The 27,177-nt window shown below is 38.9% G+C and overlaps 6 protein-coding genes and 1 non-coding gene across 12 annotated transcripts; 4 read left to right on the forward strand and 3 right to left on the reverse strand.

Annotated features, from left to right (window-relative positions):
• The first annotated feature begins 778 nt into the window (after positions 1-778).
• LOC104718611 (protein SWOLLEN 1) lies at positions 779-9,766 on the forward strand. Of its 2 annotated transcripts, none has more exons than XM_087468188.1 (17): positions 779-956; positions 1,089-1,188; positions 1,318-2,930; positions 3,110-3,520; positions 3,672-3,839; positions 4,146-4,477; positions 4,582-4,988; positions 5,111-5,163; positions 5,238-5,339; positions 5,452-7,154; positions 7,237-7,345; positions 7,587-7,767; positions 7,899-7,966; positions 8,075-8,190; positions 8,274-9,095; positions 9,190-9,287; positions 9,371-9,766. In XM_087468188.1, the coding sequence occupies exons 3-16, from the start codon at positions 1,328-1,330 to the stop codon at positions 9,277-9,279; spliced, it is 6,165 nt and encodes a 2,054-aa protein (XP_087324314.1). In that variant the 5' UTR covers positions 779-956; positions 1,089-1,188; positions 1,318-1,327; the 3' UTR covers positions 9,280-9,287; positions 9,371-9,766. The 2 variants fall into 2 exon arrangements, with proteins under 2 accessions (XP_087324314.1, XP_087324315.1); XM_087468189.1 differs by having other exon boundaries at positions 781-956; positions 1,089-1,161.
• An 87-nt stretch (positions 9,767-9,853) lies between these two features.
• On the forward strand, positions 9,854-11,707 carry LOC104718614 (protein NONRESPONDING TO OXYLIPINS 2, mitochondrial). Of its 4 annotated transcripts, none has more exons than XR_756412.3 (4): positions 9,879-10,171; positions 10,256-10,429; positions 11,198-11,242; positions 11,485-11,707. XR_756412.3 is itself a non-coding variant. In XM_010436386.3 (4 exons), exons 1-3 carry the CDS (start codon positions 10,023-10,025, stop codon positions 11,215-11,217), a joined length of 288 nt encoding a protein of 95 aa, XP_010434688.1. In that variant the 5' UTR covers positions 9,879-10,022; the 3' UTR covers positions 11,218-11,242; positions 11,485-11,707. The 4 variants fall into 4 exon arrangements, 3 of the variants coding, with proteins under 3 accessions (XP_010434687.1, XP_010434688.1, XP_010434686.1); XM_010436386.3 differs by having other exon boundaries at positions 10,256-10,374; XM_010436385.3 differs by lacking the exon at positions 11,198-11,242 and having other exon boundaries at positions 9,854-10,171; positions 10,256-10,374.
• Positions 11,679-15,334, reverse strand: LOC109124560 (asparagine--tRNA ligase, chloroplastic/mitochondrial). 2 transcript variants are annotated; one of them, XR_015568004.1, is made up of 14 exons: positions 14,885-15,323; positions 14,713-14,781; positions 14,493-14,603; positions 14,287-14,391; positions 13,880-14,017; positions 13,663-13,743; positions 13,495-13,572; positions 13,345-13,413; positions 13,185-13,252; positions 12,989-13,072; positions 12,803-12,889; positions 12,350-12,520; positions 12,140-12,266; positions 11,679-12,049 (listed from the first exon to the last, which is right to left on the reverse strand). XR_015568004.1 is itself a non-coding variant. In XM_010436383.3 (14 exons), exons 1-14 carry the CDS (start codon positions 15,275-15,277, stop codon positions 11,934-11,936), a joined length of 1,704 nt encoding a protein of 567 aa, XP_010434685.2. In that variant the 5' UTR covers positions 15,278-15,334; the 3' UTR covers positions 11,679-11,933. The 2 variants fall into 2 exon arrangements, 1 of the variants encoding a protein (XP_010434685.2); XM_010436383.3 differs by having other exon boundaries at positions 13,178-13,252; positions 14,885-15,334.
• Positions 15,335-16,232: 898 nt separating this feature from the next.
• On the forward strand, positions 16,233-16,313 carry TRNAL-CAG (transfer RNA leucine (anticodon CAG)). The gene has a single exon. It is a non-coding gene; the product is annotated as a tRNA-Leu (tRNA).
• A 780-nt stretch (positions 16,314-17,093) lies between these two features.
• LOC104718616 (cytochrome b561 and DOMON domain-containing protein At4g17280-like) lies at positions 17,094-18,887 on the forward strand. The gene is made up of 3 exons (XM_010436389.3): positions 17,094-17,976; positions 18,070-18,324; positions 18,406-18,887. Exons 1-3 carry the CDS (start codon positions 17,344-17,346, stop codon positions 18,706-18,708), a joined length of 1,191 nt encoding a protein of 396 aa, XP_010434691.2. The 5' UTR covers positions 17,094-17,343; the 3' UTR covers positions 18,709-18,887.
• Positions 18,857-21,732, reverse strand: LOC104718615 (putative MO25-like protein At4g17270). Its single transcript, XM_010436388.3, has 11 exons — positions 21,147-21,732; positions 20,847-21,008; positions 20,643-20,761; positions 20,454-20,528; positions 20,195-20,288; positions 20,028-20,087; positions 19,853-19,921; positions 19,648-19,746; positions 19,519-19,563; positions 19,247-19,349; positions 18,857-19,149 (listed from the first exon to the last, which is right to left on the reverse strand). The coding sequence occupies exons 1-11, from the start codon at positions 21,273-21,275 to the stop codon at positions 19,073-19,075; spliced, it is 1,032 nt and encodes a 343-aa protein (XP_010434690.1). The 5' UTR covers positions 21,276-21,732; the 3' UTR covers positions 18,857-19,072.
• A 1,416-nt stretch (positions 21,733-23,148) lies between these two features.
• Positions 23,149-24,917, reverse strand: LOC104718617 (L-lactate dehydrogenase B). Its single transcript, XM_010436390.3, has 2 exons — positions 23,907-24,917; positions 23,149-23,727 (listed from the first exon to the last, which is right to left on the reverse strand). The coding sequence occupies exons 1-2, from the start codon at positions 24,645-24,647 to the stop codon at positions 23,284-23,286; spliced, it is 1,185 nt and encodes a 394-aa protein (XP_010434692.2). The 5' UTR covers positions 24,648-24,917; the 3' UTR covers positions 23,149-23,283.
• Between the last annotated feature and the right edge of the window lie 2,260 nt (positions 24,918-27,177).

A 27,177-nucleotide genomic window follows, 5' to 3' on the forward strand; every position in this document is an offset into this window, starting at 1 on the left:
TTTATTTTTTTTACAAAAAAATCAAAGAGACCGATGTACCGATGAGAATGCTCTCACCCTCTCTCACACTCACACACTCACACACTCACACCCATTTTTATAATTTTGAATAGTGAATGTACTAAAAAGTGAATTACTTTCTAAAAACGTACTAAAACTACAACATACCCAAACAAAATTTAACCAAACAGGTTGTGATGGTGTTACTGCATAGCACATGTTTGGTTTGGTTAAAAATGTTACATCTCCATTTCCAAATCGTCTAGATGGTGTGGGTCACATGTACATGGGCCTAACTCCTAAGCCCATATTAACCTAATAAGCTTCCGTCAAATGCCTACTAACAGTTAACACATAAAAAAGCCTCCATCTGATTTTAATTTATCTTCTCAAAAAAGAATACTGTCAATTTCAGTATTTCACTCAGCCAATCATCTTCATTCTTCCAGTAAAACCAGTGGGTCAATAGTCATTTCAACATTTAACTTTCTACCTCTTTGTTGGTCGTCGTGGTCGGCAAACAAAATATTTTACCTTTTTATCTCTCTCACTCAGTCATTTAAAAATCTGTATTATTTTTTTAACGGAACTGTTTAGCCAATAAATTTGAGAGCGTACGTTTCAAAAAGTGAAAAACCTGGAGGCGTGTTTCTGTTGCATTCAATCTTAGTCACAAGATCCAGAAAATTCAACACGTGTCGCTCTGGATTGAGTCGCATCAGCATCCTCTCCAAATGTTATTTTCTGGCGTTATTATTATTAATATTAATTAAATATAGAATTTGGGCTTTACTTAAAACAAAGAAGACTCTCTCATTGCATTTGCCGAGGAAAGCGAATATTTAATTTATCGGGCATTTTTTTTCTCTCTTCTCCCCCAATCTGCTTCACTCGCCAACCCAAACCTCGTTTCTTCGCCGGAACCCTAGGTCCACTCCGTCTGTTTGAATTTTCCGGTGAGTTTTACTTCTTCACCACCGTTTCAATTTTTAGCGAGTTCACGCAGTTAGGTTTTTCGTGGATTTGAGTGGGTATGAAATTTTTATAATTGACGCGTATCGTATATGGTGTTGTTGTGGTGCGAGCAGTAGTAGATGAACGTGCGATTAGGGAAAAGCTGAGGTCTGACGGCCAGGTTTTTTTGTCACCGAATGGAGGGAGGTAGCGTCTCCATACACTCTTGTTTCGGTACCTTTTCGTTTTCCTACTGTTTGTTTTACTCCACTCCACATGATATTATGAGTCTTTTCTGTTTCCAAGGTCTTCTTGGTATGCTTTTATTGTTTTTGAATCTTCCATATACGTCTCTTGTTTCAGAAATAAACCCATGGAGTATGATGACAATGACTTTCAAAACCAGAATCTCCAATTAGCTGGTGAAGCAAACAACAAATTCTCACCAGTTTTACAGCCTTATCCGCTTCCAAAGTTTGATTTTGACGATACACTCAACACGCATCTGAGGTTTGACAGTTTAGGTGAAAGTGAGGCTTTTCTTAGTGGTATTGAGGGTAACGAAGATAATAACTGGATTGAGGATTTTTCTCGTGGAAGTAGTGGTATAGTGTTTAGTTCGGTTGCAACGGAGTCCTGTGCCATTTCGAGGCATAATAATGTATGGTCTGAGGCTACTTCGTCGGAATCTGTTGAAATGCTTTTGAATTCAGTTGGACAGGACGAAGTTATTGTAAGAGAAGATACTACCAAGAAATCTGACACTTCTGATGAACTAGGTTGCACAATGGAGGAACCAATGGAGCCTGCTCAGACATCCCTTGAAAAAACTCATTCGAAAGAGGAAACCACGGACTTACAACTAAGCCCATCTGTTGATGATAATCCAGGAGAGTCCTCTTTGGTAAAGACAGATGCTGAACAGGAACAGGTTCTGGTGAAAGATGACTTACCAACCACTGCGGAAGAGGCATCGCTTGAGGAAAAGAATACTATCTTGGCTTCAAATACCGCGACAGTAGAGGCCGCAGATACTGCTGAACTTGATAAGATAGGAACTGAGACAACTGATAATCTTCTTGACCAAGCGGAAGAAAAAGTCAATGCAGAATCAAGGATGGAAGACGATTGTAGCGATGGAACTGTACATACTGTGATTACTTCTAGTGGTGAGTTGAATAATCAGAACACTTTGCTTCCAGTGACTTCGAATGATGAAAATGTTATCAGCAACCAGATTGAAAGTAGTTATAATCGCAATGAAGTAACTATTGATGCACGGTCGGTTTTGGTTGAGGCTCATTCTGATAGCCATGCAGACTCAGCTTCCGAAGTTGAAAATGTGGGAGCTGAAAATGTTGACGAAACTTCAAAGCCTGATTTGAAGGAGACAGAGCGATCTGATGTCACAGTACTAGAAAGAGGAGACCAAGCTCTCTCTACTCTTGAGGTAGGTGGAGGAGATGTTTCAGGGACCCAATGCGAAGATCTCCTTGTCAGTCCTGTTCATACTAGCGGAGCGGTTAAAGCATCTCTGGAAGTTGCTGGGGAATTGACAACTATATCAAACAGTTTTTCCATTGAGAAGCCTGAGTCACTTAGTCATCAACATATGGAAGTTATCACAAGTAAACATGAGTCTACTTTTCAGATGGAGACTGAGACACATACACAGATAAAAGCAGTTGAAACTTCAGAAAGTGTTTATATTTCACCTACAGAATCAGTGGTTGAAGCTACAGAAGGTGGTCTGTCTGTGAAGAGTGACAGTAATGAAGGTAGCGCTCGCACTTCTAATCTCGAGCAAAGCATGGAACTGCTTGCCACTGCCAATGATAGAGATCAAGATGTCAAGAGCTCTCTAATCCTATCTGAAAGCGTTGTGTCCGACTCTGTTGGCTATGTTTCAGGAGGGTCCGCTTCCAAACTGGCGGAGTCAGAATCTCAATTTGACACCATTCCAACGGACAAGTCAGGTAATCAGATTGTCTAATACTCTTTATATACTATTCATACTGTGTATATTATTACGCTTGCCTTATCTTTCTCTCAGTAGCCCTCGTTTTGCGTTTCTTTTTCTTTTGGGGATACCTTCCTGCTGCATATGGAATTTAACATGATTACTTGTTAAAACCCCTCTAAATGTCTTCCACAGAGACTATGGTTGACGGTTCTCTCGATCCCAAAGAATTACAACCTCTATGTCAAGATGGAGCGCCTACTGTTGGTCCCACTTCATCAATAGAGTTACATATGGTAAATACATCCTGTGATGCAAGTGACCATGGCAGATTCTCTGAAACTGAGAAGGTTTCATCGGGTGAACCTGAAAATGGTCAAACCGTTCCACCTGTGGATGCAAGTAGTTCATGGAGTCAGATGGACCAACAAGCTAGGAAGCATGCTGAAGATACTCAGCAAAGTACGCACTTTGTTGAAGACTTTCCTGGCTCTGAAGAGTCAAAAGATGCTGTAAATACTGATGCTGCTGGACAAGTTTTGCAACAGCAGTCTGAGGAAACAATTCTAGAAGAACATCTAGTAACAGAAGTTGTAAAAGCTCCTGGTAACGTTTTCTATTTTGGGCCATACTAATTGCTCTATCTTGTTTCTTTGTATATTACCGTTCAATGTAGACCTTTACCAGGTATTTTTACCTTTCGATCGGTTGATTTATGTTGTAGCAATATTTTTTTCTTTTGCTTCTTCCTTGGCAGAGACTCAGTCAATTCTGGACAAGGATAATATAAATGAAGTTCCGAGCACTAGCTCCTTGGCTAATCTTGGGAGTGATAACACTGTTGCATCCGGTGGCCAGGAAGAGGATAACACTGCTGCATCCGGTGGGGTTATGACAGCTGGGACTCCTGTTTCACACCCCAAAGGTGAGTCTGTATGATCTTCGAAGCAGCAGGAAATTTCCTCTTTTATTTTTGTAGTTCCTTCTGTTTTCCTCACAATGGTTACTAGGGAATTACATATTAGGTGTAGCATGTATGCATTCCGACAGAGTCTACATTCTGTGTAATATATAAGTACAAAGGCTCTTTATCAAAAGAATACAGTGACGGAAAAACTTCTGACTAACTTCATCAGATCTTGATCTTGGAACGACTTTTGTTTTTCAAGATCCATGCAATTAATTTCATGCACTCATCAAAAATGTGTACTTGTGCTTGGGGATATTGCAGGTGATACAACCCTACTAGGAGATGCGTCGACATGTTCTGAGCCTTCCATAAAATCTCATGTAACCGTAACAGAAGACGCTGCTACTGATTTGAAGAATCCTCTTAATTCTTTCCCTGCTGTTAAGACTTCCGAACATCAACTTAATAAGATAGAGACAAACAGTGTCAAAAATCCAGAAGATCAGAATATTTTGAGTTTTACGTCTGCTGGGTCTCCGGTCTTGAATAAAAATGAGACCTTCAGCAGTGAAATGAACTTAACTCCTGATCAGCTGAAAGCAGGGGAAGTTTCCAAAGCTGTTAATTTTTCACAGGCTACCCTCGTCTCTCCGGTACCTCCAGTTTATATCTTAACATATTTTCATCAGTGTTCAAGACGAATTCTGTGGCATTTGTATGTTTCGTCCTTACGTAGCTTTTGTTTTTGTTTATTCAGATTGTGGTTGGATCTCCTTCAACATCTAGCTTAGAGAAAACAGCTGCAAAGTCTTCCAAAACAAAATCTGAGCGGAAACCCAGGCGAACATCCAAGTCTGCAGGAAAAGAGACTTCTCGGAAAGGAACTAGTGTGAAAGGGGCTACACCTTATCAACAATTTCAAAGTGGAGGCAAAACAAATGCTGTTAATCAAAATTTGGCTTGTCCTATTCAGATATCGCAATCTACTGAGAAGCAGCAAATTCTTCAGAGCCCTAATCTAAAATCTTTTGGAACCCTTTCAACCCCCACGGCAAGTGTACCGGATTTGAACTCTTTTGCTCTCTCAAGTATTCTGCGTCGACCGTTTACAGACTTGCAACAAGTGCAACTACGTGCACAGATTTTTGTATATGGGGCTCTGATGTAAGCTCTTTCTTAGTCCTATGCTCTTAAGTCTTGTTGAGTCTGTGAGACTTGAACGTGATCTCCTTTGAACTTCTTGCAATCTTATTCTTGATTGTTATGTTTTTTTTTTTCTGATGCAGCCAAGGAACAGCACCCGATGAAGCTTATATGATATCTGCATTTGGTGGTCCAGGTAAGATTGTTTGTTCTTTACCTGTTATGTTATCCACGTTTGAGACAAAGTTTGTTCACTATTCACTTTTTTAGATGGTGGGAAGGACAGCTGGGAGACAGCATGGCGTACTTGTGCTGTAAGGGTTCAGAAATCGCTGGTTGCTACTCCTGAAACGCCATTGCAATCTCGTGCAGGTTTCTGCATTTATTTATTTTGCATTTCAAAATCTTATGGTCTGCTAAGATTTTACTTCTCAGCGCTGTTGTTAACGCATTGCTGATCTAAATACCCAAACTGCAATTCCAGGGAAGACAGAGACTCCATCAGCAGGTCACACCAGTAGGAAAGAGAGTTCAACAATAAACCCCATGATTCCACCATCACCTTTATGGAGTTTATCAACTTCCCATGATACTTTACAATCAAGTAGCGCTCAGAGAGGTTCAGCTGCTACTCAGCAGCCATTGCTTTCTTCATCGCATACTCACCAAACTCCACCAACTACAAATATCGTTGGACATAATACCCCTTGGACGTCACCTCTTGCTTACCGTAACCCTTGGCTTGCTTCTCAGCAAACTAGTGGATTTGATGTTGGTTCTCGTTTTCCCGTCTATCCGACCACTGAACCTGTAAAATTGACTCCCATGAAAGAATCACCCTTGAATTACTCTGGCGCAAAGCATGTTCAGAGTGGAACCCCTAGCAATGTTTTCAAAGTGACACCTACACTTGAGCCAACGAGTACAGTTGTAGCACCTGCTCAACATTCCACCGGGACAAAATCAAGGAAGCGGAAGAAGATGCCAGTCTCTATGGAGTCTGGTCCAAGCATTTTGAATTCGCTAAAGCAGACAGAATTAGCTGCCTCACCTATTGTTTCTATGTCGACATCTGTGCCTGTTACACCTGCTCCGGCTAATCTGGGTTTTAATGCTGGCACACTGCCCAGTGCTGTTTCTATCACTGCAGTCCCTATGAACCTGGTATCTACGTTTCCCGGGAAAAAAATCAAATCATCTTTGCCATCTCCAATTTTTGGTGGTAACCTTGTACCTGAAATAAAGCAGAGATCTGTCCTGTCAGAGGATGCCATTGATAAGCTTAAGGAGGCTAAGATGCATGCAGAGGATGCATCTGCTCTTGCTACTGCAGCTGTTAGTCACAGTGAATATGTATGGAAGAAGATAGAGCAACAAAGGCATGCTGGCCTCCAGCCAGAAACTCAAGACAGATTAGCTTCGGCTGCTGTTGCCATAGCTGCTGCTGCTGCGGTGGCAAAGGCTGCAGCTGCTGCCGCCAATGTTGCAGCTAATGCTGCATTGCAGGCCAAATTGATGGCGGAAGAAGCATCCCTTCCAAATGCTACTGATCAGGGACTCGTGAAGTCAAATGATAATATATTTCCAGGCCAGGGTACCCCTGCTTCTGTCTGGAAGGGTGAAGGTGCAGTGGTGAGGTCCAGTTCTGTTCTTATTGCTGCTAGAGAGACAGCTAAGAAGAGGGTTGAAGCTGCCACAGCGGCCACCAAGTATGCTGAAAATATGGACTCCATTGTAAAAGCAGCAGAATTGGCATCAGAAGCTGTTTCACAAGCTGGAATACTTGTTTCAATGGGTCATCCTCCGTTGCTCAATAAGCTGGTGGAGGCGGGTCCAAGTAATTACTGGAGGCAGGCTCAAGAAACTCAGGAAGTGCAGCCTTGTAAAACTGCTGTTTTAGAAAAAGAAACTGTGGCGACTAGTGAGGGAACTTTTGCCAGTCCCAGAACTGTGCAGACTGAATCGGGCGGCTCTGTGAAAACCGCAGATGGTGTGTCTGGTCCAGTTTCTGCTACTGGAAAGAAAAAGGGACAAAATATTGATAAAGGTGCAGACTTGGCTAAAAACAATGATGTGGTTTTCGAATCAGAAGTTGGGTCAAAATTTTCGGTTGACACCCAAACTGAAAGTCAACAGAGTATGAAAGCCACAAATAATGAGGACATTAAGGAGGGTTCTAATGTAGAGGTTTGTGCTACATTTGCATATTTACATTGTCCATAAGTTGATTGTGTTCTTTCTGTAACGTATATAAAATTTCCTTTTGAAGGTTTACAAGGAAGAACCTGGATTAAGAACGGCATGGTACTCAGCCAATGTATTGAGCTTAGAGGATGATAAAGCTTACGTGTTGTTCAGTGACCTTTCTGTTGAACAAGGTTTGTGCATTTAACAAAATGGTTTGCTTTAAACCTTATTATCATCAATAGATCTTTTAGTTCACAAGTTCTTCCTAGTATAGGTAAATAGGTAATCCTATGTAATCACCCACTTTCCGGTATTATATTATCTGCATGTAAAATTATTTGAAAGGTTGCAGAACTGATTACTGAAGTCTACAAAGAGGCTCCATTGCTTTATTAATTGATTGGTTGATCCGTTTATATTATCTTTTATCAGGAACAGATAAACTGAAGGAGTGGGTAGCGCTCAAAGGCGAAGGCGATCAGGCGCCTAAAATAAGAACTGCTCGTTCTGTTACTGCCATGCCTTATGAAGGAACCAGGAAGAGACGTAGAGCTGCTATTGGGGATCATGTTTGGAAAATTGGAGATAGGGTAGACTCATGGGTGCATGACAGGTAATCACTGTCTCTATAGTCAGTTGTTTTAATTCTTTCCCTAACATCAGACCAAAGCACAAAATCCGTTTGTGAAATCTTATTCATACCAAGAAGTTTGGAAACTTAATTTGTATTTGTTTTTCCTTCAGTTGGTTGGAGGGTGTTATTACAGAGAAGAACAAGAAAGATGAAAATACAGTAACTGTGCATTTTCCTGGTGCGTGAAGAGGCCAATGCCTATGAAGATATCTTATTTTTGTGCTCTAAGCTGCTTGCCTGATCTACTGTTCTCATAACTTTCTTTTTTTTCTTAAAAAATCTGCAGCGCAAGGAGACACTTTGACGATCAAAGCTTGGAATCTTCGGCCTTCTCTTGAGTGGAAAGATGGAAAGTGGATTGAATGTTCTAGTTCAAGAGAAAACATCAGCTCGTCGCATGAGGTATTTTCACCCTTTTATGGATGTAAAGGCTTCTCTTTTGGATGCTTTGGCTATTTTGCAAGACTGAGATTTTTGAATTACAGGGTGATACCCCAAAGGAGAAGCGTCCTAGATTAGGAACTCCTGCTCCTGTGGCTGAAGTAAAAGACAAGAGTATAAAGATTGTTGATGATCCAGACTTAGGGAAACCGCCTCAGATTGGTGTTCTTGACCTCGGTGTTTCAGAGAATACATTTAACATTGGAAGGAGTACCAGAGAGGAGAACAAACCAGATCCACTCCGTATGAAGAGAACTGGTTTACAAAAGCAAGGATCAAAAGTGATTTTTGGTGTCCCTAAACCTGGAAAGAAAAGGAAGTTTATGGATGTGAGCAAACACTACATTTCAGAGGCGAGCACTAAAACACGGGAACGGAAGGAACCAGCTAAGCCTGTGAAAACAATTGTGCCCCAAAATTCTGGAATAGGTAGCTGGAGAGTGCCACCGAAAACTATATCTAGAGATAAACAGACAACAATATCGAAGCCCAAGACTTTTAAACCTGCGCCCAAACCCAAAGAGAAACTGGGTGCTGCTGCTAGGATAATTACCCGCAAGGAGTCGCGTAGTACAACAGCCTCAGATATGGAATCTGATGACGCTGCTGATGAAAATGCAGAAAACAAGGGTCCTGAATCTGGTGTTCCATTCAAGGGAATAGTGGAAGAGCAAACCACATCATCCTCCCATGGTACTGGTTCCAAGAATAGTTCCTCCTCGAGCACTAATAGAGGGAAAGTGGCTCCTACTGCAGGAAGGTTAGCCAAAATCGAAGAGGATAAAGCTTTGGCTGAGAATTCTTCAAAAACATCAGAGGGAATGGAGCCACGTAGATCTATCCGCAGGATCCAGCCAACTTCTAGAGTAAGTATATATATATTGAAGTTTGCATAATGTCCCTAAATTCTGGTTGGGCCCGATTCGTTTTAAACCTCTGTGTGTGTGTGTTGCTCTGCAGCTACTTGAAGGTCTGCAATCGTCGATGATGACAACGAAAATTCCTTCGGTATCACACAGCAGAAGTCACCAAAGTCAAAGCAAAAAGTAGCAGTAGAGGTGATGTGATAAAGAGTGTTGAATAGTGAAATGACTTGGAAGGAATCATGTTTAGCTGACTTGTTGATGATGTTGGTTGGCAGGCAAGTGAAGGAGCATAATCAAGTGCACATAAAGTACCCAAGTGGAGGAAACAGAAGAGGCAGTGTGGGCTGCTAATTAGGTTGTTTTTAATTATAGTTTTATGCTCTAAAAAAAAATCAAACTTCGTTGTTGGTTGGAAAAGGAGACGTAAAACGTAGGAGAAGAGAAGGAAAAAAAATGATGATGTTATTTGTAGGTGTGAATGATTTGCTTTTGATTATTTTAGTCAGTCAGATGTTCTCTCGCTAGCTCTATTTCTCATGACTCGGGTGTGTCTCATCAGAGAGAGAGAGAGAGATAAGAAGAAGTTGTACATGTCGTTTGATTATTGTCCCAAGTATCTCTCTAACTCCATTTGCCTCTTTCAATCAACCCTTTTGCTTTTGTTTTCTTGACATCATCTGATACAATGTCAAGGCCGTTTCTGTAGTACTATTACTATAATATGCGATAAATGGATGAATAAGCTTATGAATTCACGTAATCACGCAAAAATATTTTGGACTATTAAAAATGGTTCTGAATTGGGATTGTTTCGAACTGCACATTCTTAAAAGTAAAGTTATTTTGGTAAGGTTAAAACCTTAACAAAAACCCGATCCTTCTTTGTATCATCACATTGGTCGTGGTTTCGTCTGTCTCTGGGTAATAATGGCTTCTGCTTGTCGTAAGCTGTTTAACAGAGCTTCTGTCTCTTCCCTCAAATCCTCCCTCAGATCGGCCACCGGATCTACGCCAGCTGCCTCATCAGCAGGATTTCGTACACCTTCTCAACCCTCTCGCCATTTCTCCTTCTCCAGGTTTGCATCCGATTTATAAATTTACCCAATTTCAATATTCCTTTTTATCTGACAATTTTTCACAAAATGTATCAACCTCTTAAGGTGTCCATCGGAGCTGGGATGTGTTCAGTCGTTGTTACCGCTGCACAGCACGGTGGCAGCAGCGAGGTTGACTTCGTGCCTAAGCACAACTTCAAGGAGTAGCCGAGCTCTCTCTCAGGGTACACTTTGCTGCACCTCTCCCGACCTCTAATGCTTTTCTCTTTACTTTTCCTTGTGAGTTCACTTTTTTTTGCTTTCCTCCATTGGCATTTACTCTCCTCCTTTGTTTTAAACTTATCTCATTTTGGCTCTTCTCTGCTTGCTTTTGATCGATGGCTATAATAGTTGTTACTGAAACTAGAATTGCTTTCCAATGTGCATTAGTAACTGATCCAATAATAGGTAGATCTTAGGAGCTGACTGACTGTTGCAATGAAATGTATTTGAGACCTTTGCTTCTTGCCCTTATGAAATTTCTGGCTTGAGAGTGAGACTAGTTTACTTGATTAAGTGGAAAGTAGAGTACTCCTGAAGTCTTTGTTTGTCTTGGCGCATTAGTTGCATAGTGTGGCTCAGTGCGGTAAGATTAAATCCTTGGGTGTTAACAAGTAGGAAACAGCTTATATTGGCACAGTTTGTGGAGGATTATTTGAGTTTTGAGGTCAAGTGTCTTACTATGAGTATTTGCTTGGTTATGCAGGCACATAATTTCACCATTACCATATGGACCCTTGCATATTTATACGAACCATCTTTTTTAGTTACACTAGTGCAAATGAATTCTGTGAAAAAAACGATTGGGCAACGAAGTTGGGATAAAAAAACTGAAAACATGCTGCACTTGAACTGGACACTTGGTAAACATAATGCCAAATTGCATCAGCTGCTCATTGTATTTGTGTTTTTGCTATTATGTGAATACTAGTTTCTGCAAATTAGTTCTTGATCCGTGTATAAGAGTGTCACAGTAACGTAGTAATCTATAAAATGCTCTTTGTTCAGATGGAGTCGATGACACGTGAGATGTGTTTGCAATTTGTTTTAAAGGTAGGCTCTATCACCAATGATCCCTGGCAAGTTAGATTTGGGAGACGCTATTTTAGATGAGATTTTATAGTCTAGTTTAAAGCTATCATTGTTTTGTCAAGTTTTGGTTTCTGTATGATTCGTAAAACCGTTCCTAAAATATTCTAGTGGAATCATTAAGCCATATGCATCCATCTTTGTCTCTTTACCACAATCAGTGCCCTAATATAGTCTCGGTGATCATTTATGTTTTGTTGCTCTAGAGCTTGGCCTTTCAGTTCCGAGGTGACTCTAAAACCCGTCATGAAGGTTTAAACCATGGAAGGGGCAGGATTTCAAATGAGTTGTTTCTTTTCTTCTTCCCTTTGTCAAACTTAGAGACAAGAAGTGTCTGTTATTCTTTTATCTGACTAATAATTACAAAAATCTGATGTACTTTGACTTATGATGAGAGAAATGCAATACAAACTGGCAGCTTTTATTGCATTTTTCAGTAAATAAGTATGTAAAAATACATAGACAAGTAAATATATTAATCTACTGAAACAGAACCAAGAAAACTAAAAAAATCAAGAAAGGGAGATAACATATACAATTTAAAATTTGAAACAAACAATATCCTTTGAGGTTCTTTGTTTGTCGTTTATCTCAAATGGCACATAAGAGCAAGAATTTGGGGGAGATGTGGAGCACTGGGAGTGTCAAGTAATAATTAGAATTCGGCAGAGGCAGGTGCGCGCGGGAAAGGAATAACGTCTCTGATATTGTCAATTCCAGTGACAAATTGGACCAGCCTCTCAAATCCTAGCCCGAATCCTGCGTGAGGAACTACACACACACAAACAATAAAGGCACTTACTTCATCGGCCTCCGAAAGTTTTTATTTTTTGATTCAAACAATAAGAAGAAGAAAAAGACCTGATCCATAGCGGCGTAGGTCGAGGTACCACCAGTAGCTCTCTTTGTTGAGTTTCAACTCATCAAGCCTCGCTTCCAACACCTCAAGCCTTTCCTCTCTCTGGCTTCCACCAATCAGCTCTCCTATCTTTTAAAACTCAAAACCATCATCATCATTCACTATCAGCAACTTCTTATTATCAACAGTATTTTGTATTTTCTTAAACTTACCCGAGGCACGAGCATATCCATTGCTGCTACTGTCTTCCCATCATCGTTCTCCCGCATATAGAATGCTTTTATCTCCTTCGGATAGTCTCTTATTATGACAGGGCGACCCCCAAATGCCTCTTCTGTGTTGTACCTTTCATGCTCGCTCTGTAGATCCAGCCCCCACTTTACCTGCCACATACAGTAGCTCTATCAGGCAACCAACATTTGATGTTTCTACTCACATGCGACCATGAAATAATATCAATTTAAAGAATATACCAACTAGAAATGAATATGGAATCACAGTTGCTTACACAGAAAATACCAAAAACACAAACAGGTAGACTAATAGCTCACAAATCAAAAGTAGTACAACTGGTTTAGAAAAAGAAATGTATATACGACTTTGCATTTTTATTCCAAAATTTACAGTTCAAATCTATCCCAAAAAGGAGAAATTAAAACCCTTACCGGAAAATCAAATTTTTTGTTTGCTTTCAGAAGAAGTTCAATGGCGTCTGTGTAACCAAGCTGTAGAAACTCTTTCTCAGCTACGTCCTTTACAAGACAAATAGTAAACCAATAATAACAATATAAGCCAGTGCAAACTGCATAATATTATTTTCCGAATCACAGAGTGAGAATTGGTGGACATACGCTCAAGCGACGAATGATTCCTTTCTCAATCCATGTATCAAAAAACTCCATGTCTTCCTTGCAATTATCAAGAACGTACTTTACCTATCAGAATATCAAGAAATAAATCAATTTAATTCTAAATGACATAACAAAATTGACTAGCTTATATATAGTTTGAGGGAAATATAAAGTGAAAGAGTAACATACTACGTACTGGAGGTAGGCAGTGGCACAGGCCATGTCATCATCCAGGTCGGCAAAAGCAAGTTCTGGTTCGATCATCTTATATGGTAGAAAGAGAGGTCTTCAGTATATTGCACTTAGGTAAGAAAAATTTAATTGTGAGTTTGGCTGGAGAATTTAATAATGCTGACCCAGAATTCGGCTAAGTGCCTAGACGTGTTAGAATTCTCAGCTCGAAATGTAGGACCAAATGTGTATACCTGTAACGTTATACCAAATGATAAATTCAGACGCAGACTAACCAAAATCTAGCTCACAATTACTTGAGGAATCAACTTTACATCTGAGAGAGCGGTTGCATAAGTTTCTCCATTGAGTTGCCCAGAGACAGTCAAGAATGCTGGTTTCTCAAAGAAGTCCTAAGGAGTATTACATCCATGAAATTTGTTACAGTTGCAAGTTCATATTCTACCATTCTAAAATACAAAATATATGGAGCTGGAACACACCTGAGACCAATCGATCAACCCTCCCTTTGTTTTCGGAATTGCGTCAATGGAAGTATCGGTGTTCTCATGGGAGCTGGGAATCTGAAATTGAAGTATAGATCAGGTGTAATTTTTTTTCTTCCATGTGAAGTTGAGAGTTGTAGTTCTTGGTGAAAACAATCAAGCTGTTAATGGGTTATTACAAAATACTGAGATGTTGAGAGCTAAGAGTCCTTACGAGTGTAGTGACACAGAACTGTTCTCCAGCTCCTTCACAATCTGACGCTGTAATAATTGGGCTTGCCACCCAAACAAAACCACTTTCTTGAAAGAACTTGTGTGTAGCATATGCCAAAGTATTCCTAACTCTTGCCACCTGAAACAAAATGTTTTGCATATATTAAGAATATATAATTTGGTAATTACCACAAGATTGTAAGTTCACTGCCAAGTTTTATAAAGCGAATCCTAAAAGGTGAGTAGTAGACGAGGTTGTAAACACAAAATAGTCAGACAACAGTTTATAATAAGAGAGACGTTTCTAGGTAAGATGATGATACATCAAATTTCAAGAAGGTAAGAGGAGTCGTCTACAGTATGGAGTATCAGGAAAGTATTAAAAGGTAATGGAAAAAGGAAAGTTACCGCCCCAAAAGTATTGGTTCTTGGACGTAGATGAGCCTTGGTTCTCAAGAATTCCCGGCTGACCCTTTTCTTCTGAATCGGATAAGACGAGTCACACTTTCCAACCTATGATAAAGTGGGAGTAAGTGAAAATTTTAAGGAAAACAGACTTTCAATCTCAAGGAACTATAATTTTAGGGTCCAAAGTAGAAGAAGCAAAGACGTACCACAATGATTTTCTTAACTTTAAGTTCCACCTTTTGCTTTGTTCCCTGGCTAGCCACAATAGTACCTTGTACAGATACGGATGCTCCAGTCAAAATCGAACCAGATTCTACCTATTATTCCACCCCAATAGTCTTGAGTGTTATCATAGGGTTTATATATAAAGCTCAAGAATTTAAGGCTCCCAAGTCCTAATCATTGTTCTCAAGTCAAAGTGATTACCTGATCATACCCCTCTGCATCCGAATTCAACACACATTGCAAGTTCGATAAACATGAACCATCATTGATCTTCAAACACACACCAAAAAAATCAAAACCATAAACTTTGTCATCAATCAAAACGATACATTCAGCAATCAATCTGAAAGAATGAACAGAGATTGAGAATGACCTCAATGAATGTGACACTGCTCTGAGATCGAAGTGTCCGGACCCAACCCATTATGTTAAGGCTCTGCCCGACCCGGCTCAGCCCTTCGTCAGCTCCTCCTTTCACTTCCGCTATCTTCAACTTCTTCCTGAACTCTCCAACTTTACTCCCGAATCGTTTCTCGTAATTCTCAACTTTTTTACCCTCTCCGGAACCGAGAGATTCGGAAACAGCTGTGCACAAGCATCTCCGGCGAGAGTTGGCCGGAAAAGCTTCGAAGAGTGGGAGAACTCGGCGGCGAAGAGGGCGAAGGAGCGAATGGGAAGCATTAGAGATAGGGAAGGAGGATAAGAAACGGATAGTAGAGTAAGGAGTTAGACGGAGAGTCGTCGCCGGCAGAAACGCGGCCGCCATTGTAATCGAATTCGTTTCACTGTTTGGGATTGCGCCAACTCAACCCACCCCTCATATGGAACATTTTACCCGACCCGATTTGGTATAACCCGCCCCGTCAACTGCTACCCGAAATAAGCCCATTTAGATTCCAGAGGCCCATCATGTACTAAGAATTAGAAACATAAAACAGTTCAGTTTAGGATTACTGGAAAGAGTTCAACAATTCACAATATACAGTACAACAGTTTTGATTCCTGACATAAGAACTTGTGATAGAAATCGAGACATCCAAATTCTCAAGCTACAAGACAGAATGAAAAATTTACTCTTAAAATGTTTGAACATAAACAAGTTAACAAACATAAGCTTTACAGACGAATTTACTTAGTTTTACATAAGGATAGAAGCGGTAAATAATTTTTGGTCCAATTTATTGTTTTCATTTTGGACTAGTTATTATGGGTTGAGAACTATCACATGTACATGCACACAATGTCACATCATCGATAAGGTAGTGAAAACTTAAAACTATATAAGACCATGTTTTCAAGACATAGTGTGAGATGAAATTGTTGGGTAAGAAGAAAAACCTTAAAAATAAATCTTACGAAGAGCTTCGACTTAGTCAACAAGGATTCAAAACTTTACATTGCATGAAGAAATCATATCTCTCTGTTGTTTTTATTCATATTTATCTAAGAGTTTCTAAAAATGTTAATTATAAAAACATTTTAAAAGTTGAGACTCTAAGTCACTACCAAACCATGATGTGTGTTTTAGTAACTGTCGTGTGTCAAAACTCGAGCATAAGTGTATGGAGACATATATTAAATGCTAAGTAGTATTATTGCACTAACTATGTTTGTTGAAATATACTATTGCTGTTTGCTGAACATGATGATGCTCATCCATCATCCTAGTCGGCTACTACATGGGCTTTTATATTTAAATATGTAGAGGTTATGAGAAAAACGTCAAGATGGCCGAGTTGGTCTAAGGCGCCAGCTTCAGGTGCTGGTCCGAAAGGGCGTGGGTTCAAATCCCACTCTTGACACTAATTCTCTTTTTTCTTTTACTTTTTGGGTATTTTTTTATTAAAGTGGGTGGGAGGGTCACACAAAAAACGAACATAGGTTTAGGTTTTGAGGGTTCATTGAGCTCTCAGCGTTGACCAGATGAGACGAACTTGATTGACACGTGGAAGCAAAGGGGTCCAACATCCACATTCCACATGGAGGCAGTTGAGGTTTTGACCAAATGAAAACTAAAAACTAAAAACTAAAAACTCTAGAAAGCCAAACCCCAACCACTTGGCATCGGATCTCTCCCAGACCGGTGCGGTTGCTCACCTGCATTCACTCCTCCCTGTCCTTTCATTTCTTTTTTTAATGATACATCTTTGTAAAGTATCTATGGTTCCACATATATTCGTGTAAGTAAAAGACAAATTAATAAGTTCTAAATAGCCATCAATTATTTACTTTACTTTTAGGTTAAAGATGTACCAATAGTAGTTGTGATATACACATTGAAAGAGAGAGAGAAAGAGAAGTTGGTAGAAACAAAGAATAGGCGAGACAGGTGTGAACCGGTTGTTGTTGACCCTCACCATTATTAACCCTTCTTCTTCTTCTTTTCTTTTCTTACTCTAGTAGTAAACTAGTAATTGTCTGTAAACTAGATTCTGTATTTTACCCTAATCTGTAAACTAGAGGTTCTTGTTTTTTAACTTAAAGAACGGTGCTTTAAGTCAACGAGCATTATTGTTAACCCATTGATTTTAATGTTTTATAGATCACACAAGTATATATGCTAATAGATAAAACATTTATTCACTCTACAGAAAAAAAGAAACAGCAAATAGAAAGCAAGCTAATAAGCATAATTTGAGCAAATAAGAAAAGAGAATAGTTATGATGATCTCTATGAGACAGCTTAACCAACAAAGCTAACCCCACACTTTTCTCTTCATATTTAATCTCTCTTTCTCTCTTCCTTCTTTCTTCAACCATCTCCTTCTCTTTACATCTGAGTCTGTTTCTTTACTAAACTCTCTGATCCATTGAGTGTAATCATATATCTCAATGATGAAGTTCTGCAATCAAATCCTCTGTCTCTCCCTTGTCCTTTCCCTTTCCATGACTACCCTGTCCTTTGCTCAGACATGTTCCAAATACAAATTCTCTAGCAACAATGTCTTTGACTCCTGCAACGACCTACCTTTTCTTTATTCTTTCCTCCACTACACTTATGATTCTTCTACTGGGAGTCTCCACATCGCTTATCGCCACACCAAGCTCACCTCTGGCAAATGGGTGGCTTGGGCCGTGAACCCTACGTCTACTGGAATGGTGGGAGCTCAAGCCATCGTGGCTTATCCACAATCAGACGGCACAGTCAGGGTTTACACTTCCCCTATCAAAAGCTACCAGACGAGTCTACAAGAAGGTGATCTGAGTTTCAACGTCTCTGGGTTGTCTGCCACTTACCAGAACAATGAGATAGTGGTGTTGGCAAGTCTGAAGCTTTCACAGGATCTGGGGAATGGTGGAACCATTAACACAGTGTGGCAAGATGGGTCAATGTCTGGGAACAGTCCTCTGCCTCATCCAACTTCTGGCAACAATGTTCGCTCCATGTCCACTCTCAATCTGGTCTCCGGTGTTTCAGCAGCTGCGGGTGGAGCTGGAGGAAGTTCCAAGCTTCGCAAACGCAACGTGAGTTGATTCTTTTGTGGAGACATCTCTTTCCTAATTTTTTTATTTGGCCAACAGAGAATAATTATTTGGTTTTGGTCAAATGGGGAGCAGATTCATGGAATATTGAACGCTGTGAGCTGGGGTATAATGATGCCACTAGGGGCAATCATTGCTCGATACTTGAGAGTAGCCAAATCAGCAGACCCTGCTTGGTTCTATATTCACGTCTTCTGCCAGGCTTCTGCTTACATCATTGGTGTTGCCGGATGGGCTACTGGTCTCAAACTTGGTGGCGACTCACCAGGGATTCAGTATAGCACCCACCGTGCTATCGGGATCGCGCTCTTCTCTCTAGCAACAATTCAGGTACATTGCACACTTCACATTAACTAGAAAACCAGTAATATATATAGCTTTATTAACCGGTTAATTGCTGCGACACATTAGGTGTTTGCGATGTTTCTGAGGCCAAAACCAGAGCACAAGCACAGGCTCTACTGGAACATTTACCACCACACAATCGGCTACACAATAATCATCCTAGGGGTGGTGAATGTGTTCAAAGGGTTAGGAATATTGAGTCCCAAGAAAGAGTGGAAAAATGCTTACATAGGTATCATCGTTGCTCTCGCTGTTGTGGCCACCCTACTCGAAGCCTTCACTTGGTATGTAGTCATTAAGAGAAGGAAACTGAAGGCTAAAACGGCTCAGCATGGAGCATCCAACGGGGCTCGGTCTCAGTATGCTTAAGATTAACACTAGACTTGCTTCTTTTTCTCTTTGTGCATAGAGAGAGTGATTTTTATGGTTTATCTGCTTATCTATCCATTTTCAGTAGGTTTAACGTCGTGTTCCCATATGCTTTTATGATTTTTTGCATTCAGGATGTAGGATTTAATGATTTATAATGCCATTTTATTTGATCCACACTAAACGAGTGTACATGTGAATTCATATAATCTAAAAGATCCAAACCAGTCAACAGCTTTAGTCACTGAAAGAGAGAGAGAGAGAAAGAGTACCTAATAAATAAGTAACAACAAATCTTTGATGTTCCAAAAATGTCTTTCAAAGATTAAACAGAAAGCATGAGCTTCTGTGCATATGTGCGAGCTCAAGCGAGCTCTCGCAGCTTAAGGCCTGCTATCTCTCCCACAACCTGAGCTTTGTCTGCTTCAAACTTCTCATCCTCTGCCACAAAACAGACATAAACATAAGAAATTTGTTTACGGTGAGAATCAGGTCCAATCTCTGGCGATACAAGAGTCTCATAACAGAAGTCCCATACCTTTTTCCGGCTTGATATCAGCCAACAATCTCAGAAGCTTGTTTCTGTTCGCCACCAGAATGTTGGCGATGTCTGAAGGCTTGTTTTGGTTCGCTACAAATAGCTGTATGGAAACAAAAATGTCAGTACACTTTGATTGCCCTTTAAGTCTTTACTATCAAAACTCGAATTACATACACATGAAAACGGATACTTTCCAAAAATCCGAATTATCCAATTTTCAAAGCGGCCTGACTGATGATCATGTTTCACTGGATAGTAAAGAAAGATACCTTGAAAACATGGAAAGCTTCTATTTGGATGGTCTTGCTTGATTCCTGTTATATTTAATATTAACTCTGTTAGGCAGATCCAGACACCAAGTAAAATCATATGAGGTATCCGGTAAAGCATCATCATACTCTGAGAAGATTCATAAGAATCCTTAAGTTATCCATTGAGCTCACGTATTTCGTCATCACAGCCGAATTTGACCGGTCCAGTAGTATATCGCCCAACAACTGTAAAATTGTACACATTACAATCCATCAAAAATTCAGAATGCTCTGTCACTGTTATTTCGTGATTACCCTTTTGTGATATCACCACTCCTCTAAGTTACTCTACCTTAATAGCCTGCCGTCTGGTTATATAATTACTTGATTCAAGAAGCTTTGAGTTGTAGTCTGCAAAAAACTGTAAATCAAAACAGAATCATACCACTGCACTGTCAGAGATGAACACAAATACATAATGCTTTGAAGCAATATATTACGATTTGGTATACAGTAAGAGAACTTACCCAATCTTCATTCTTAATGAGAAACTCAGCAACTGTAGACTTGTGCCTTGTCAGAAGTTCCTGCAAGAAAATAATCACAAAACTGGAGTTATGATCGCTGTGGTTTAGGGAAAATCTAATATTGTGATGGCAGGGTTATTCCAAGTATGTTGCAGTGTTTTCCGAACCTTGAAAGTTGCAGCAGCATCAGCAGCAATGTCGAAATTGGGAAGCTGTATGTAGTAAAAGAACTTCTTCACGTGCTGTGAGTCCAAAACATATCTGAACCATAGAAAGAGAAGCAGCTTTCATTGTACTATTCCCGACGAAAACACCACAAGTAAACTGTTTCTAATAAATATAAATTTGGTAGAAGATTGTCGCTTTATGTATAAAAACGTATAGAATGTAAAAGTCGTAAGCAAAGAAAATATGAAATTTGCTCACTTTGCAACAATCTGATGGCGGATGCACTCTCTAAACATAGTACCATAGTGTAGCGCCATATCTGTGTTTTCGAACCTGAGAGAAGTCAAAGAAACCCATATGAATGATAAAAACAAACCTTATGATCAAGATCTTCAAAGAAGACTTTCAATTTGAAAGCCATTAACCAAATCAATCTCCTAAACTCACCCATCGACTAGAAAATCCATAAGATCAATGTTGGACTCGAGATAATCAGATGCAATAAGACGTGAATTAACTTGTTGCCTCTGAAGATTTGCAACAACTTGAGTAGCATCTTTCCTTGCCTAACAAAAAACAAAAGATAATTTCTTCTTATTGAATTGTTGCATACCGTCTTTGAAATCAAATCATGAGAAGAAGAGATGTTACCTCCAAGTTTAGATTAGGAAGAGATGTAAGCAAGCGGCGAAGAGTATCCTCCTTAAAGAACTCCTGAGTCAACTGAGCACAAGCTTCAGCTATAGGCTCAGCCTCACTGTTTCCATAGAGAATTAACTTCAAATCTCGTATGCTCTTGCTTAGTTCAACCATCTACAACCAATAATCACAATTTCAAACCTCATGATTCAAAAAATTGCGCAGGATTCTATCAATTGAATCACAATTGATTCATTCATATCAGAAACCGACAACGAGAAATCAGATCAGAATCTGAAGAAAAAAACAAACCTTTTCCTCGCGTTTGGACTCTCGAAGGTCAGGGAAGGAGTTGGATCGATCAGCGTAGAGGAGGAGATCGCGAGTCTGACGAACAATATCAGCAGGAGTCCGCGGTTTGGATTTGAAAAGACCCCTCATCTCTGCCACGTCTCCACCGGAACAACCAGAAGCGGAGACTAATCTACGGCTGGGATCAGCAGCACCACCTTCTTTTGAGACGCACGATCCTATCGTAACGTAGTTGTATGATTTCCCCCCCTTCTTGCCTATAGACTTTGAAGAAGCTCTCTCTCTCTCTCTCTTATGAATCCACCACCACCACTAGGGTTTCACTATGCTTTTATCTCTTCTTCTTCTTCCTTCCTTCCCTCGCGTTCTCCGTTTTGAGCTTTCAGATAGAGAGATCTCTTTGCTTATTTGGTTCGATTGTCACACGTTTTTTTTTTGTACAATATGACTGCTGCTGCCACCTCATCTTATTAACTTGGTTTTCAAATTCACACAATTGTAAGAATTAAGAAAGATAACCTGCTTGGGATTTTGATTAAGGCTCCACCTTATATAACCTGCTAGTTTGTTAAAAAAAAAAAAAAACATGATCATTGTTTTACTTTTGCTTATTATATTTGCCGACGTATAAATAATATTCCTGCCGATTGTCTTGCTAAAAACGCAATACAATAAAAAGGGATGTTTCCATGCCAAAATCATCTTTGATATTCATAATGTTAGATTGTTAAGAGCTTAAAAATTATTACAATATAGACAAAAAATCAAAATAAATGCAACCACACAGAAAAACGTTATACCCTAAGTGATACAATATAGACAACCCAAACCATCTTGTTAAACAACGATGATAGTGAAAATGATAACATTGACTATGGTCGTAGCAGTGGTGGTGGTGGTAGTGGTGGTAGCGGTAATACTATACCCAAAGGGATAAAACATAGGCAACCCAAGCAAACGAGTTAAACGCATGGAACAAAAAATATATAACATAAGAAATATATATCAGAAAAATAAGTGAATAACCATTGGCCAATATAAAAAGACTAGAGATGATAGCAGTGAAGGACACACACATGTAATATATAGAATATTGTTTTTTACAACACCTTAATAATAGTATAGAACAAAACTAAATAGTATAGAATAAAACATTTTTCATAAAATATATTGATAGTACTGGTAATGATGGTATGAAATGAAATAAAAAATTATGAAACAAGTCGTTTCATAAGAAATATACAACATATGAAATTTAACATATCGAGTTTAATAATTTCCGAAGAAATTGCACTATACCTTAAAGGATGCAACATAGAGAACTCAAACTATCGAATTAAGCGCATACTAAAATTAGGTTACAAGGAAATTAAATTAATAGTAGAATATATGTATTTTAAGAAAATGTAATAGAAAATTATTGTATTCTATACAGGATAGTAGAATAAATAATTACATTATTTTAGTTACTTATTGAGTTAAAGTTGTTCAATTAAAAAAATCAAATAAAAATATAAAAAAAAATGTTTATTTTTAAATAAGATTATGAAATCTAAATAATTTGTGTGAATAGATTTACGAGAATTTCTCTATATTTTATTGTAAAGTATAAATGAATAAATAAGAGATAAACAAGAAAATGAGAAAAATAAAAAAAGAAAGAAAAAGAAAGAAAGAGGGGATGCACGTCATAATGTGTGTTTAGTTGTTCATAATGTCATATCGGCAAAACTATCATTAATATATAAAATATAAAAAATATTATATGGTGATAGTTAGTTAATTAATTAAAGTTATTTTTTATTGGTTACTTTCCCAATTTCCCTAAAATTGATAAGGATTTTCTAGGATTTTCTTAATAAAAAAAGGTTTTTGGGCCATTTTAATGACTTCAATATGACTACATTACGCAGTCATTGAAGCCTAATATTATCAACCGTGTCGATTGATCTAACTCACGTTCAAGTGTGCTAATCATATGTTTTCGCCTTTACTAATAATAGAACTCAAAGTTGGGATTATTTATGCATGAACAAGCATTTACATAACATAAATAGATCAAACACTATCATCCATGGGATTAATGATCATAACAAAAACAAAAGTTATAAAACTGAAGCATAGAGATATGGATTATTCAAAGTTCCAACTGGCTCTGCATCTCCAATATAGTCTTAGCCGACTTCTGCAGCTTCTCAGACTCTTCATCAGTCATATGCACATTGGTCACAGCGACCACACCATTGCGTCCAAGCAAAGCCGGGAGACTGAGGAAGACATCACCCCCATCGACACCATAAAAGCCACGAGCAAGAACCGTGACAGGGTGGATCTTGCGCTGGTCACGGAGAATAGTGCGAGCCAGATTGGCAACAGAGTAACCAATGGCCCAAGAAGTGTAACCCTTGAGTCCAATGACTTCATAGGCGCTGCCAACTACGCTTTGGTGGATGTCCTCAAGGGTTTGTTTCTCGTAAGCAATCTGTTGCTTCTCTAGAAAACTTAGGACAGGGATGCCTCCAACACTTATGCTCGACCACAATGCCACCGAGCTGTCTCCATGCTCTCCCACAATAAATGCCTGCAGCAACCCAATTGATCGTCTCAACAATACATTATCATCATAAAACTTATTATCACCTGATGACTCCTTAATTGCAGTATAAAACCACTAAAGCATAGATTTGTATCATATTAAAATCATTAAATCCAGCTAATCACGATTACACAACAAATCCCTAATTTTGGTAGAGAACTAACCTGTACATCTTGAGCATTAACGTCGAGATGATCTGCGATTAAGAACCGGAACCGAGAGGAATCAAGATTAGTACCAGATCCAAGCACACGATTCACCGGGAAACCAGAGAGTTTCCAAGCAACGTAAGTCAAAACATCAACAGGGTTAGAGACAATGATCAATATAGAGTCAGGAGAAGCTTTAGCGAGTGGAGGGATGATATGGCGGAAGTGAGCAACGTTCCTCTGAAGCAGACTGAGTCTAGACTCGCCTGGGTTCTGTCTAGCACCAGCAGTGACGATGCACAGATCAGATCCAGCGGTGACGTCGTAGTCGACAGAAGCGGTGATCTTGGTTCGAGGGAGGAAAGCAGCGGCGTGCTGTAGATCGAGCATCTCTCCACGAAGCTTATCAGGCTTGGAGTCGACGAGTGCGATCTCGTCGGCGAGATCTTGAGTGAGGATGGTTTGAGCTATGGCCATCCCGACGTTGCCGACTCCGACGACGGAGATCTTTGTACATCGGTGCGAAGGGAGAGGAGGATCGGAGTTGCGGATCGGTTTGAAAAGGGCGCTGGTTAGATCAACACCACTCGGGCCCAAGTCACGCAACGATGATGAAGTCGATGTCGATGAGTTTTGCTGCATTACTGTGACCAATTTTAGGGATTTGATTTGATGAAAGTGTTTCTTCTTCGAATTTGGGTGTGTCTGTGACTGTGAGCCGGGCGAATGGGAAGCTGATAGGTTAAGGGTTCCCATTGCATGTATGATGAATGGGAAGCTGAAATGTCAAGGGTTGCCATTGAAGAAGAATGTATGGAGAGGAAGCTGAGGACAAGAGAGCTCGAAACGGATTTGGCTTATGCCAGGTTTTATGATTGACGACAAGTGATAAGGATTGTGCTGCTATGGTCTATTCACGACGGAAACAGCACTAATAATAAGGGAAAATACACCCACATCCACTTTCTCCTAAAGTATTGTCACAAAAACCCACTTTTCATTGATGATATACTTTCCCAAGTTTTTTGCTTATGTGTCCACTTTCCTTTTACATTTTTGCTCTTACTAACAACTTACCTCTCTTTCTCTCCTTTTTTTCTCTCTTTTTCTCTTCTTTTTTATTGTTAACACTTTAACAAAAAAACAAACGGACCGATTATTAATCGCAGATTATCTCGACGACGTTAATGTTCAGGATGTACAGATTAATAACGTGTTATTTTAAAATCCATTTGTTTTGATTTTCATAATTTTACAATTCTGTGTAGATTTACAAATCATTCATCCAATAATATTCCCTAAGCTTTTTACAATTAAAAAATAAATTAAAATTGATTGATAAAAATTGTGGTTACAGAAAGTATAAAGTTATAAGAGTTTTAAATATATAAATTATACTGAATTTAAATTTTAGATGTTGGGTTATGTATGGATTTTCAATTTCATCACAATTTAAAAATTAAAAAAGCGATAGAAATGAATCTCAGGAACATGAAAAAATGTTTGTAATTAATTAATCAAAGGTTATTTAATAGAATACTTTTAGAATTATATGGAGATTTTAATACCATGAGGGTAAACATTGGGGTAAGAATACATCTTGCACAAGCTTCAGCTCAAGTATTCTAGATTGCTCTTTGTTATTCAGCTCCAGTATTCTAGTTTGGTCTTTGTTATATATATATATATATATATATATATATATATTTTTTTTTTAATGGTGTTTTCCCAATTTTTACTTTCCAGGCTTGAGATCATTAACCAAGAGGTTCCCCTCTGCCTCCTCCACTTGGATGTGAAGTTTCACTTCCTAATGCATTGAATAAATTATTAGGTGGATCAGCTCGACCAGATTTAGACTTTGGTGGTGGTGGCGATGAAGTGATGTCCTTCATCTCCTGTAGCATCACAAATACATGAATTTCATGAGATTCATCATTAGGTTGCGGTTGTGAACGCGTCTGTTGTTGTGAATGTGGTTGTTGCTGCGTTTGTGACTGTTGTTGCTGGGGTAGAGGCGGCGATCGTTGAGGAGGTTCAACAGCAAAAGGTTAAACAGAGCAAGGTGAACCATAATTGAGCAAGATACTCTACATATGAACTGAAGCGATCGTCGAGGTGGTTGAGCAGCAAAAGGTGAAACAGAGCAACGTGAACCATAACTGAGATAAGATACTCTATATATGAAGTGAGACATGTTCCACTATTGTATATACTATATCATATATGAATTGAGGACATAGCTGCAAACTCTTGATCTGATTTTGTTTTGGTATAGAATTTTATTCTTTTGTGTTGTAAAAAATTTTAAAATCATCCAAAGTCCAATAATAAAATTTCATAAAATCACATTTCATTTTTTTTTTAAAGTATGAAAGCTCTAAAGCACAATCAAATCTCTTAAAAACTCACTTAAAATCTTTAAAAGTTCTAAAATATTAAAATCCTACAAAATCCTTAAAATATCAAGTTCAATACCCTCTCTAATATTATATTATGAATGTCTTAACAATAACAAACTATATAAAAGTGTCTTCATTAAGACATTTTAGACATAATATCTCACATTCTCCTAAAAAAAGATCCATAGAGGCCTCGTGGCATACAACTGAAACGACTCCCGCTGCCCCTGAGACTATGTGCATTGGTGAGAATCACTCTCAGTTTCTCACATATAATATTTTAATCATTTTAGTTATTTATTTATATTTAAAATTAAAACTAAAAAAATTTGTCCAATTATAAAGAGACACATGGCAAGTAAGATTCTCAAACAGTTCTCAGAGTTTTTCATTTTGATAAACTTATGTCATTCTCTCTCATTCTTTTTATTATTTTTTTATTGTTTAAATCATGAGAAATTTTTTGAGAAACCAGCAATGCATATGCTTTATATTCTCAATACTGGGAGGAATAGTGCGGAGTAGCGATACTCAGACAAGAAAATATTTCCTAAAGCCTTCACGCTTAGTCCTGAGGCCCCTGACAAGGACAACCAAAGCAGAAACTTAGAGAGAATTAAAACCGTAGGAAAACAAAAAAAAATTCCTTTTGAAATGCATTTATCAGCTCCCATGCACTTCAAAGGGAGGGGAGGATAGGATAGGAATATTGTTTTAAACTTAATTAGTTGATGTGGATCGAACTCTCAGTTCAAAGCTCTTCGCCAACATGTTACGAGGCTCCCGTCTGTAGCGACAAGTTATCATATCTCTCGTATTAAAGTTTATACAATTTGCCTTGCAAAAAAGATGCGACAACTTAATTCAGTGTACAATAATTTGGT

This window comes from Camelina sativa, chromosome 10 (genome assembly GCF_030686135.1).
Source record: "Camelina sativa cultivar CO46 ecotype springtype chromosome 10, ASM3068613v1".
Lineage (NCBI taxonomy): Eukaryota > Viridiplantae > Streptophyta > Magnoliopsida > Brassicales > Brassicaceae > Camelina > Camelina sativa.

Bases quoted from the DNA above. Each gene is read 5' to 3' on its own strand.
- LOC109124560 (XM_010436383.3), bottom strand. From the start codon at position 15,277: ATGGCGGCCGCGTTTCTGCCGGCGACGACTCTCCGTCTAACTCCTTAC. The intron at 14,392-14,492 runs GTACGTCTTTGC...ACTTTATCATAG, and splicing joins AAGTTAAGAAAATCATTGTG to GTTGGAAAGTGTGACTCGTC. The intron at 13,073-13,177 runs GTATGTTACTCT...ATATTCTGATAG, and splicing joins CTGCCTACCTCCAGTACGTA to GTAAAGTACGTTCTTGATAA.
- LOC104718616 (XM_010436389.3), top strand. From the start codon at position 17,344: ATGATGAAGTTCTGCAATCAAATCCTCTGTCTCTCCCTTGTCCTTTCC. The intron at 17,977-18,069 runs GTGAGTTGATTC...AATGGGGAGCAG, and splicing joins CCAAGCTTCGCAAACGCAAC to ATTCATGGAATATTGAACGC. The intron at 18,325-18,405 runs GTACATTGCACA...GCGACACATTAG, and splicing joins TCTCTCTAGCAACAATTCAG to GTGTTTGCGATGTTTCTGAG.
- LOC104718617 (XM_010436390.3), bottom strand. From the start codon at position 24,647: ATGGGAACCCTTAACCTATCAGCTTCCCATTCGCCCGGCTCACAGTCA. The intron at 23,728-23,906 runs GTTAGTTCTCTA...GGGTTGCTGCAG, and splicing joins TTAATGCTCAAGATGTACAG to GCATTTATTGTGGGAGAGCA.
- LOC104718611 (XM_087468188.1), top strand. From the start codon at position 1,328: ATGGAGTATGATGACAATGACTTTCAAAACCAGAATCTCCAATTAGCT. The intron at 2,931-3,109 runs GTAATCAGATTG...TGTCTTCCACAG, and splicing joins CATTCCAACGGACAAGTCAG to AGACTATGGTTGACGGTTCT. The intron at 4,989-5,110 runs GTAAGCTCTTTC...TTTCTGATGCAG, and splicing joins TTTGTATATGGGGCTCTGAT to CCAAGGAACAGCACCCGATG.
- LOC104718614 (XM_010436384.3), top strand. From the start codon at position 10,023: ATGGCTTCTGCTTGTCGTAAGCTGTTTAACAGAGCTTCTGTCTCTTCC. The intron at 10,172-10,255 runs GTTTGCATCCGA...CAACCTCTTAAG, and splicing joins CGCCATTTCTCCTTCTCCAG to GTGTCCATCGGAGCTGGGAT.
- LOC104718615 (XM_010436388.3), bottom strand. From the start codon at position 21,275: ATGAGGGGTCTTTTCAAATCCAAACCGCGGACTCCTGCTGATATTGTT. The intron at 20,529-20,642 runs GTGAGTTTAGGA...GACTTCTCTCAG, and splicing joins ATGGATTTTCTAGTCGATGG to GTTCGAAAACACAGATATGG. The intron at 20,289-20,453 runs GTGAGCAAATTT...TCTATGGTTCAG, and splicing joins CGCCATCAGATTGTTGCAAA to ATATGTTTTGGACTCACAGC.